Source organism: Pan troglodytes, chromosome 1 (assembly GCF_028858775.2).
Source record: "Pan troglodytes isolate AG18354 chromosome 1, NHGRI_mPanTro3-v2.0_pri, whole genome shotgun sequence".
Lineage (NCBI taxonomy): Eukaryota > Metazoa > Chordata > Mammalia > Primates > Hominidae > Pan > Pan troglodytes.
In genome coordinates this window covers 63,891,271-63,903,326 of record NC_072398.2, presented here as the reverse complement: position 1 = coordinate 63,903,326, position 12,056 = coordinate 63,891,271, and the positions used below count along the sequence as shown (strand labels likewise).

Here is a 12,056-nt window from a genome sequence, read left to right as displayed (position 1 = left end):
ATCTCTGTTTTGGTACCAGTACCATACTGTTTTTGTTACTGTGGCCTTGTAGTAGAGTTTGAAGTCAGGTAATGTGATGCCTCCAGCTTTGTTCTCTTTGCTTAGGATTGTCTTGGCTATACGGGCTCTTTCTTCTTTCCATATGAAATTTAAAGTAGTTTTTCTAGTTCTGTGAAGAAAGCCAATGGTAGCTTGATCAGGATAGCATTGAATCAATAAATTACTTTGGGCATTGTGGCCATTTTCACAATACTGATTCTTCCTATCCATGAGCATGGAATGTTTTTCCATTTGTTTGTGTCCTCTCTTATCTCCTTGAGCAGTGGTTTGTAGTTCTTCTTAAAGAGGTCCTTCGCATCCCTTGTAAGTTGTATTCCTAGATATTTTATTGTCTTTGTAGCAATTGTGAATGGGAGTTCACTCATGATTTGGTTTGCTGTTTGTCATTTATTGGTGTATAGGAATGCCTGTGATTTTTGCACATTGATTTTGTATCCTGAGACTTTAGAAAATATTTATATATTTAGAAAATATGCAATCATGTCATCTGCAAATAGAGACAATTTGACTTCTTCTCTTCGTATTTGAGTACCCTGTCTTTCTTTCTGTTTTCTGATTGCCCTGGCCAGAACTTCCTGTACTATGTTGAATAGGAGTGGAGAGAGAGGGCATCCTTGTTTTGTGCCAGTTTTCAAAGGCAAAGCTTCCAGCTTTTGCCCATTCAGTGTGGTATTGGCTGTGGGTTTGTCATAAATAGCTCTTAATATTTTGAGATACATTCCATCTCAAACTCGTTCCACCGAGTTTATTGAGAGTTTTTAGCATGAAGGGGTGTTGAATTTTACTGAAGGCCTTTTCTGCATCTATTGAGATAATCATGTGGTTTTTGTCATTGGTTCTGTTTATGTGATGGATTACATTGATTGATTTGCATATGTTGAAGCAGCCTTGCATCCCAGGGATGAAGCTGACTTGATCATGGTGGATAAGCTTTTTGATGTGCTGCTGGATTCGGTTTGTTAGTATTTTATTGAGGATTTTTGCATCAATGTTCATCAGGGATATTTGTCTGAAATTTTCTTTTTTGTTGCATCTCTGCCAGGTTTTGGTATCAGGATGATGCTGGCCTCATGCATTAGGGAGGAGTCCCTCTTTTTCTATTGTTTGTAATAGTTTCAGAAGGAATGGTGCCAGCTTCTCTTTGTTCCTCTAGTAGAATTTGGCTGTGAATCCATCTGGTCCTGGACTTTTTTGGTTGGTAGGCTATTAATTGCTGCCTCAATTTCAGAACTTGTTGTTGGTCTATTCAGGGATTCAGCTTCTTCCTGATTTAGACTTGGGAGGGTGTATGTGTCCAGGAATTTCTCCATTTTTTCTAGATTTTCTAGTTTATTTGCGTAAAGGTGTTTATAGTATTCTCTGATGGTAGTTTGTATTTCTGTGGGACGGGTGGTGATATCCCCTTTATCATTTTTTTATTGTCTCTCTTTTCTTCTTTATTAGTCTGGCTAGCAGTCTGTTTTGTTGATCTTTCAAAAAACCAGCTCCTGGATTCATTGAGTTTTTGAAGGGTTTTTTGTGTCTCTATCTCCTTCAGTTCTGCTGTGATCTTAGTTATTTCTTTTCTTCTGCTAGCTTTTGAATTTGTTTGCTCTTGTTTCTCTATGTCTTTTAATTGTGATGTTAGGGTGTCAATTTTAGATCTTTCCTGCTTTCTCTTGTGTGCTTTTAGTGCTATAAATTTCCCTCTAAACACTGCTTTAGCTGTGTCCCAGAGATTCTGTAACATTGTGTCTTTGTTCTCACTGGTTTCAAAGAGCTTATTTATTTCTGCCTTCATTTCGTTATTTACCCGGTAGTCATTCAGGAGCAGGTTGTTCAGTTTCCATGATGTTGTGTGGTTTTGAGTGAGTTTCTTAATCCTGAGTTCTAATTTGATTACACTGTGGTCTGAGAGACTTGTTTGTTATGATTTACATTCTTTTGCATTTGCTGAGGAGTGTTTTACTTCAAATTATGTGGTCAGTTTTAGAATAAGTGCAATGTGCTGAGAAGAATGTATATTCTGTTGATTTGGGGTGGAGAGTTCTGTATTAGGTCCACCTGGTCCAGAGCTGAGTTCAAGTCCTGGGTATCCTTGTTACTTTTCTGTCTTGTTGATCTGTCTAATATTGACAGTGGGGTGTTAAAGTCTCCCACTATTATTGTGTTGGGAGTCTAAGTCTCTTTGTAGGTCTCTAAGAACTTGCTTTATGAATCTGCTGCTCCTGTATTGGGTGCATATATATTTAGGAAATTTAGCTCTTCTTGTTGCATTGATTCTTTACCGTTAAGTAATGCCTTTCTTTGTCTCTTTTGATCTCTGTTTAAAGTCTGTTTTATCAGAGACTAGGATTGCAACCCCTGTTTTTTTTTGTTTTTTTTTTTTTGCTTTCCATTTGCTTTGTAAATATTCCTCCATCCCTTTATTTTGAGCCTATGTGTGTCTTTTCACATGAGATGGGGCTCCTGAATACAGCACTCTGATGGGTCTTAACTCTTTATCCAATTTGCTAGTCTGTGTCTTTTAATTGGGGCATTTAGCTCGTTTACATTTTTTTTTTTTTTTGAGATGAGTCTCGCTCTGTCATCCAGCCTGGAGTACAGTGGTGAGATCTCAGCTCACCGCAGCCTCCACGTCCTGGGTTCATGCGATTCTCCTGCCTCAGCCTCCTAAGTAGCTGGGATTACAGGCACACACCACCATGCCTGGCTAATTTTTGTATTTTCAGTAGAGACGGTATTTCACCATGTTGGTCAGGCTGGTCTGGAACTCCTGGCCTCGTGATCCACCCACCTTGGCCTCCCAAAGTGCTGGGATTACAGGCATGAGCCACCACGCCTGGCCTAGCCCATTTACATTTAAGGTTAATATTGTTATGTGTGAATTTGATTCTGTCATTATGATGCTAGCTGGTTATTTTGCCCATTAGTTGATGCAGTTTCTTCATAGTGTCAATGGTCTTTACAATTTGGTATGTTTTTGCAGTGGCTGGTACTGGTTGTTCCTTTCCATATTTAGTGCTTCCTTCAGGACCCCTTGTAAGGGAGGCCTGGTGGTGACAGAATCTCACAGCATTTGCTTGTCTGTAAAGGATTTTATTTCTCCTTCCCCTATGAAGCTTAGTTTGGCTGGATATGAAAGTCTGGTTTGAAAATTCTTTAAGATTGTTGAATATTGGCCCCCACTCTCTTCTGGCTTGTAGGGTTTCTGCTGAGAGATCTGCTGTTAGTCTGATGGGCTTCCCTTTGTGGGTAACCCGACTTTTCTCTCTGACTGCCCTTAACATTTTTTCCTCCATTTCAACCTTGGTGAATGTGACGATTATGTGTCTTGGGGTTGCTCTTCTTGAGGAGTATCTTTGTGGTGTTCTCTGTATTTTCTGAATTTGAATGTTGGCCTGTCCTGCTAGGTTGGGGAAGTTCTCCTGGATAATATCCTGCAGAGTGTTTTCCAACTTGGTTCCATTCTCCCTGTCATTTTCAAGTACACCAATCAAATGTAGGTTTGGTCTTTTCACATAGTTCCATATTTCCTGGAGGCTTTGTTTGTTCCTTTTTATTCTTTTTTCTCTAATCTTGTCTTAAGGCTTCATTTCATTAAGTTGATCTTCAGTTTGTGATATCCTTTCTTCCGCTTGATCGGTTTGGCTATTAATACTTGTGTATGCTTTATGAAGTTCTCGTGCTGTTTTTTTCAGCTCCATTAGGTCATTTATCTTTTTCTCCGAATTGGTTATTATAGTTAGCAATTCCTCTAACCTGTTTTTTCAAGGTTCTTAGCTTCCGTGCATTGAGTTAGAACATGCTCCTTTAGCTCAGAGGAGTTTGCTATTACTCACCTTCTGAAGCCTACTTCTGTCAATTCATCAACTCATTCTGTGTCTAGTTTTTTTCTCTTGTTGGTGAGGAGTTGTGATCCTTTGGAGGAGAAAAGGCGTTGTGGTTTTGGAATTTTCAGCCTTTTTGAGCTGGTTTTTCCTCATCTTCATGGATTTATCTACCTTTGTTCTTTGATGTTGGTGACCTTCAGATAGAGTTTCTGTGTGGACGCCATTTTTGTTGATGTTGATGCTACTCCTTTCTGTTTGTTGGTTTTCCTTCTAACAGTCAGACCCCTCTGCTGCAGGTCTGCTGGAGTTTGCTGGAGGTCCACTCCAGACCTTGTTTGCCTGGGTATCACCAGCAGAGGCTGCAGAACAGCAAAGATTGCTGCCTGTTCCTTCCTCTGGAAGCTTTGTCCCAGAGGGGCACCCGCCAGATGCCAGCCGGAGCTCTTCTGTATGAGGTGTCTGTCAACCCCTGTTGGGAGGTGTCTCTTAGTTAGGGGGCACGAGGTTCAAGGACCCACTTGGGGAGGCAGTCTGTCTCTTAGCAGAGCTCGAGTGCTGTGCTGGGAGATCCACTGCTCTCTTCAGAGCCGGCAGGCAGGAACGTTTAAGTCTGCTGAAACTGTGCCCACAGCCACAGCTTCCCCCAGGTGCTCTGTCCCAGGGAGATAGGAGTTTTATCTACAAGCTCCTGAGTGGGGCTGCTGCCTTTCTTTCAGAGGTGCCCTGCCCAGAGAGGAGGAATCTAGAGAGGTAATTTGGCTACAGTGGCTTTGGGGCGCTGCAGTGGGCTTTGCCGAGTCTAAACTTCCTGGGGGCTTTGTTTACACTGTGAGGGTAAAACTGCCTACTCAAGCTTCAGTAATGGCGGATGCCCCTCCCCCCACCAAATTCCAGCATCCTAGGTTGACTTCAGACTGCTGTGCTGGCAGCAAGAATTTCAAGCCAGTGGATCTTAGCTTGCTAGGCTTCGTGAGGCTGAGATCCACGGAGCTAGACCACTTGGCTCCGTGGCTTCAGTGCCCACTTCCAGGGGAGTGAATGGTTCTGTCTTGCTGGTGTTCAGGCGCCACTGGGATATGAAAAAAACCTCCTGCAGCTAGCTCAGTGTCTGCCTAAATGGCCGCCAAGTTTTGTGCTTGAAACCCAGGGCCCTAGTGATGTAGGCACCCGAGGGAATCTCCTGGTCTGCGGGTTGTGAAGACCATGGGAAAAGTATAGTGTCTGGGCCGGAGTGCACCGTTCCTCAGGGCACAGTCCCTCACAGCTTCCCTTGGCTAGGGGAGGGAGTTCCCTGACCTCTTGCACTTCCTGGGTGGATGGATGCCCCACTCTGCTTCAGCTTGCCCTCTGAGGGCTGCACCCTTTGTCTAACCAGTCCCAATGAGATGAGTCGGGTACCTCAGTTGGAAATGCAGAAATCACCTGCTTTCTGCATTGATCTAGCTGGGAGCTGCAGACTGGAGCTGTTCCTATTCAGCCATCTTGCCAGCTGCCAACCTAGAGCACTCTCTCCCTTAACTTTCCAGCTGCCCTGGTCAACCTTGAACATGGTTCTTTGACATTTCAAGCCACTAATACTTGTCACACTTGATGAATTGGGAAATGCCCTCAGGTAAAAAGAGACTTGTAGTTCTCGCTATGCATTTTCTGTGTCTTCAGGGTAGACTCCCACTCCAGCTTCTGCCTACATTCTGTTGCTTTCTAGTGCCTTCAAATAGTTAATATATTTTTTTTTTTGGTTTAGATTTTATAATTCTCATTCGTAGTAGGGTTAGTGTGACCAAACTACTCTGCCATTAACAGAAGCTGGAAGCCTACTGGCCTCCAGAACAATTTAATAAACACAGATACGATCATGTCATTTTCCCACTGAAGCCCTTAAGTTTCCTGTTTTTTAATGCCCTTGTCGTTCTCTGTAACCTCATAAACTGGTCTCATGCACTATGTTCTAATCATATTGGCTTCTTTCAGCAAACAGCAAGTTTGTGCTATTTGTCTTATGCTTAATCTGAGTAAATTTGTACTTGTCTGCCTACTGTAAATTATTTCTCATACATAGCTCTCTGTTTATTTCTCTTTGGATAATCACATTCCTGTATTCAAATCCAGCTCCCACTTACTGGGTGTAACTTTGGACAAGTTACTTAACTTTACACCTCAATTCCCCATCTGTGAAATGGGGGTAAAGTTAATACTACTCCTACCTCAGAAGTTTGTTGTGAGGATTAAATAGATTTATATATACATAAAAAGCACTTTAGAATGGTGCCTAGTACCCAAAGCTCATATTTTTAAAAAAAAGTTGTTATTCTTTCTTAAGGTATAGGCTGAGAATCACCTGCCTCTGACTAGATCTCATGTGTTTTGATTTGCCATGTGGTTTACCTTATAAAAAATATTTTTTCCTCCTAATCCCAACCTCCCAACCTTAGGGATGATAGAAACTTAAGAAACAAAGGCCTAATAAGTGGTGTGAAGTCACTCAGTAAAGAAGAATTGAGTGCAGAGTTATTACACTTATCTCTGAACACAGATGTGTGTCATCAGCCTTGTATTCCTAAGCAACAGTTGAAAGCAGGTAGTATTTTTACTATAAATAATTAGAGATATATCTTATTTTATACACTAAGATTATTTATAACATTAGAATCAATAGTAAATTTTTATTTTGTACATTTAAAATAACATCGTTTGGAATACTTGCTGGCATGTAAGTCATTGAATAAATGGAAGTTATGATGGTAATCCAAAAGAAAACATAATTAACATTATTACCTTCTATATGTACTTTTACAAATTAATTTGATGTTTTTGTCTGCACGCTTACATACATTTTTACATTATAATCACTGTGTACATGCTAATTTGTACCTTGTAGAGTGTACCTGTATTTTTCACCTTCATTTTCTTCAAGTGAAACAGAGTATTCCTTTTAAATTAATAGCAGTTATAGGAGATATTTAGTTGACATAATTTTTTAGTTTCTTTTTTAAGTTGGCTTTCTATTTATAACCTTCTATTAATATGATAAAAACTCAGCTAGCAATAGAGAAACTTGTTGGAATCTAGTAATAGTTTTCTTTTTAAAAATTTTAAACTAATAATCAAGAAGTAACAGGCCGGGTGCGCTGGCTTACGCCTGTAATCCCAGCACTTTGGGAGGCCGAGGCGGGTGGATCACCTGAGGAGTTAGAGACCAGCCTGGCCAACATGGGGAAACCCTGTCTGTACTAAAAATACGAAAAAATTCGCTGGGCGTGGTGGCGGGCGCCTGTAATCCCAGCTACTCGGGAGGCTGAGTCAGGAGAATTGCTTGAACCCGAGAGGTGGAGGTTGCAGTGAGCCGAGATTGTGCCATCGTACTCCAGCCTGGGCAACAAGAGCAAAACTCCGTCTCAGAAAAAAAAAAAAAAAAGGAAGGACAATACTATTATTTCATTTTTTTTCACCAGAATAATCTGTTCTGTAGCTTGATATTTGAAGAAATATTATATTAAACCTGACATTATTTATAAGTACATCCCACCTTTCCCCTCTTTGGGGAAAATGATTATTGAAGTCTCTAATATATGTGCATTTTATATATAATTGTGAAAATAGTCATATATACATATATACTACTTATTTACCCTTTTTGGAAATAACGTTTTTGTCATAATATTCAAAATGGCCTTTGAAGGAATAACAGGATATTCTAGTTTACAGTTTTTCAAGGGTAGTGTGCCTTTAGCTTGTCCACTTTGTAGAGATAAGCCACTTAATATTTTTAATTTTGCCATAAGAAAATTACAGTTGTTTTCAAGTATCTAAAAAGTAATGTTAATGAAGTGATATCACTTAAAATAATAAAAGCTCCTTTTAAAGCAGGAGGGCATGAAGATAGTTAAGCTGGAAATTTATTGATGTGGGCTGAGTTTAGAAAAATATTCCGTTTTTTCCAGCTACTCGGGGTGCCGAGGCAGGAGAATCTCTTGAACTCAGGAGGCAGAGGTTTCAGTGAGCCAAGATCGCGCCACTGCATCCAGCCTGGGCAACAGAGCGAGACTCCGTCTCAAAAGAAAAAAAAAAAGAAAAATATTCCATTTTTGGAAAAAAACCGATTTTGATCCATAGTTCTTGATTTTTTGTTGTGAATAAATCCAAGGCATTCTTGTAACTCTCTTTGGAAAATAATAAAATTAAATTGTAGTTGAAATATCACATACATTTCTTACATTTTTATTTGAGTAAAAATATTATTTAATTGCCTGTTAAAAAGATAAAACATTTGTTAAAGTAATATATTTATGTTGCATCTAAAGCAACTATAATACAGATACATGTTTCTAAATTGTTTTGAAAATAAAATATTGGTTTGTTTTATATATAATTAAAATATATACATAAAATGTTTACTGTTTATGGCAATATACTAATTATATGTATAATAATTACTGTTAGCATTCTAAATAAAGTCTGTAACTATTTGTTTTAAAGAAACAACACCCTTGAAAGAGAGCTATAAGGAGGAATCTACAAATTCTGGACTGTCCGTTCTGCTTGAGAGCATTGTATCTGATCTTGAAAAATCTCTTGGAACAGGTTTATCTTCAATATTAGAAACAGAAATGAAAATTGCTTTTGGAAACCTTTGGATGGAGGTGATTAGTTGAACTCTATTAGTTGAAAATTTCTTTTTTATTGCTGAAGATTTGTTATCTTAAGAAATATTACTTGTATAAAATGCATACGCTTCATTGAATAATCTGTATCATGTTACATTTTTCTTCAAGTTTTTGAAATAGTTTTTTGACAGTTAAATGATGGACATTTCTTAATGGTTAGGAATATATGTTATTCTTTTTTTTGAGCAAACATATTTATTTTGCATCTGCTGTGTGTCAGAATCACTGTCCCATGGTGCTTAAATTGAATGAAAAAAAACTTGTCTATTTAATTTGAGTCAAAATGTCTAATATAAGGAATCTCTCTAGCAATATGTATTCAGAAAAAGAAGTATATATTTTTGCTTGTGCCATGTAAATGTAAGAATCAGAGTATAAGTTGATTGTATTAGTAAGATATTTTGAAATTTCTTTGGATTCACACCTTTTTGACAATCAGTAAAACTCTAATAATAATGGTTTCAAAAGTTCAGTGTTTTTTGTTTTGTTTTGTTTTGTTTTGTTTTGAGACGTTGTCTCGCTCTTGTTGTCCAGGCTTGAGTGCAATGGCATGATCTTGGCTCACTGCAACCTCCGCCTCCCAGATTCAAGTGATTCTCCTGCCTCAGCTCCCCAAGCAGCTGGGATTACAGGCATGTGACATCACGCCCAGCTAATTTTTGTATTTTTATTAGAGATGAGGTTTCACCATGTTGGTCAGGATGGTCTTGAACTCCTGACCTCAAGTGATCCTTCTGTCTCAGCCTCCCATAGTGCTGGGATTACAGGCATGAGCATTTATAGCTAGGAGAAACATGATTTTGCATCAATCATAGCTTGTATCTATTCTAGCTGTTCAGTGAGATTCTAATATTTGCCAGAACGGTGCATTTGCTACTTGATTATATTGACAAAGTTGAACCAAAATGATGACGAATCATCAGAAGATACTAGGAGTGTTGATATCTCATAGTAGAGATAAGGAAAGTAATTGTATATATGTGAGTGATTCAGAAAAGGAAGTGCTGACATCTTATAGAATTAAATGATCAATGTTTTTAATAAGCATGTCTTTGCAAGAGTGTAACAAGTGACAGTTGTCACTGACATCTTTTTTCTTCTCTTTTTTTTTGAGATGGAGTTTGGCTGGAGTGCAGTCGCGTGATCTCGGCTCACTGCAACCTCCTCCTTCCGGTTTCAAGCTATTCTCCTGTCTCAACCTCCCAAGTAGCTGGGAATACAGGTGTCTGCCACCAGGCCCAGCTAATTTTTGCATTTTTAGTAGCTATGGGGTTTCACCATGTTGGCCAGGCTGGTCTCGAACTCCTGACCTTGTGATACGCCCACGTCGGCCTCCCAAAGAGATAGGATTACAGGCATGAGCTACCGAGCATCTTTTTTCTATACTGATTTTCACCCAGTTACATGAAATAATTAGATTAATTTTCTTATAGCGATGACTGCGTTGACAAGTAGATTGAAGGACCTTAGCTGATAAAACTATGTTTCCTCTGATTAGATGTATGTTTTTCTTTTTTGCACAGTTTCTGAAACTATTAAGATTAATACTAACATGAGTTTTACAAAAGCAATTTGCAATGGAATTAGCATTTTAATGTTATGATTGACTTTACATCTTTTAATTTAAAAAGAATCCAACTAATTATATTTTGCTCAAAATATATGTAGGAATTCCTAAATAGGTACTTTTTAATAATTGGAATAATAAATCTAGAGATGTTAATTTTTTTCTGCATACTCTTTAGATCCTGTACCTGAAACCACCATGGACTCTACTACATTTACTACAGTGCTTTAAAAAACATTGGTTGGCTGTATTTGGATTAGTTATGGAAAAGAACTTGCTTTTAACTATTGAGAGCCTATACAAAAATCTCCGTAAAGGTATGAATCTTTTATTTTTCTCTTTAGCAGTGTTGTATTAAGTCAGACTAGCAGATATATTTCCTGGGATGTGAAGATAAATTAATGAAGAATTTGTTAATTAGTTCTTAATCATTTATACTTCTAATTTATAAAGGTATTTGTGGAAACTGGATGAACAGATGCAGCTCATAGAGCTATGTATTTGTGGAAACTGGATGAATAGATGCAGCTCATAGAGCTTGTGACTGTAAATGGTATTGTTGATATTTCAAAATATTGTGAATATATAATTTTTGATGATGTCTACTTTGAAAACTTTTAAAACCATGTTTTACATTCTGTTCAGATACACCAATAGAATTAATTAGACTTTTTTCGTTTCTTACAGTGTTTAACACAAACTTTGAGGACATTTCATGTACTAATTTTCAGAATAGTGTGTCAAGGTTTCTATTTAAACTATATGGATAAGGAACAGGAAACCTTTGGCTTTGGTGTATAGTGAATTTTAGAACTGGAAGAGACCACAGTGAACAACTTAGTTGGTTTTTAAACTATATTGAACAGAACTTTTGGCTTCTTGAAGTGCCTCTGCTGCCACAGATGGATGATGGAAAGATTGAAGGGGGAGCCCAGTAGGTGGTGCCTTTGGCCCTCAACCCCAACTTTAGCCAGAGCAGCTTTTAAAAATTTCTTTATGGAGATTCTATATAGGACTTGGAAAAAAGTTTATCTGCTGTGAGGAAAAAAATGTGAGAAAAACTGACCTAATGTTATTAAAGCCTATATTTTATGATCAAGTAAACTAGTCTTGAAACAGTAAGTGACTTGTTCAAATAACTAGATTTGTCTTGTTATGCCTTTAAAAGGCAAAGACTGGGCATGGTGGCTCATGCCTGTAATCTCAGCACTTTGGGAGGCCAAGATGGGTGAATTGCTTGACCCCAGGAGTTCAAGGCCAGCCTGGGCAACATGGCAAAACTCCCTTTCTACAAAAAATACAAAAGTTAGTCAGGTGTGTGGTGCATACCTGTAGACCCAGCTACTTGGGAGGCTGAGGTGGGAGGATCATCTGAGCCTCAGAGGTAGAGGTTGCAGTGAGCCAAGATGGTGCCACTGCACTCCGGCCTGGGCAACAGAATGAGACCCTGTCTCAAAAAAACATATATATAATATAAATAAGCAAAGTGTGATTATTATTAAAGGTTCAGTTGGTACTTTGCTTTTTTCAAACTCCTCAGATGAAGTGATGTGTTTATTATTTCATATATTAATTATATCCAGCGTACTTCTGAAGCATAACTGTGATGGCTTCTAACAACCTGAGTACAAGAGGGCCGTTAAATAATTAAATTATTAAAGGCACCAAGGCCAGATAATGAAGAATAGGAGATGATTAATCATGAATCATATGCAAATCATTATTGCAGCACTTGAGCCCGGATTCTAACCTTAAAATCTTCATAGAAGCTAGGACAAAAAGGAAAAAAATTGCATATTCTATGATAGGTGTACCTTATTCTCTGTCTTTTCCTTGAAGTGTAAACTCTTTGAAAATGAGTTGTTCTCAGAGGAGTAAAGGGTAGAATAGTGATTACCAGAGGATGGGGAAGGTGCAGTGGTAGGGGATGATAAGAGATGGAGCAGTATAAAA

The 12,056-nt window shown here is 38.4% G+C and overlaps 1 protein-coding gene across 35 annotated transcripts in view; it reads left to right on the top strand.

Annotated features, from left to right (window-relative positions):
- The window catches only part of SWT1 (SWT1 RNA endoribonuclease homolog), a 135,979-nt gene that overhangs the window by 39,344 nt on the left and 84,579 nt on the right, over positions 1 to 12,056 (top strand). For all 35 annotated transcript variants that reach the window (XM_054673589.2, XM_513044.8, XM_063794680.1 and 32 more), the window contains 3 exons: positions 6,305 to 6,450; positions 8,349 to 8,512; positions 10,282 to 10,420. In XM_054673589.2, coding sequence (XP_054529564.1) covers positions 6,305 to 6,450; positions 8,349 to 8,512; positions 10,282 to 10,420 — 449 coding nt within the window. The remainder of the gene's footprint in view (positions 1 to 6,304; positions 6,451 to 8,348; positions 8,513 to 10,281; positions 10,421 to 12,056) is intronic.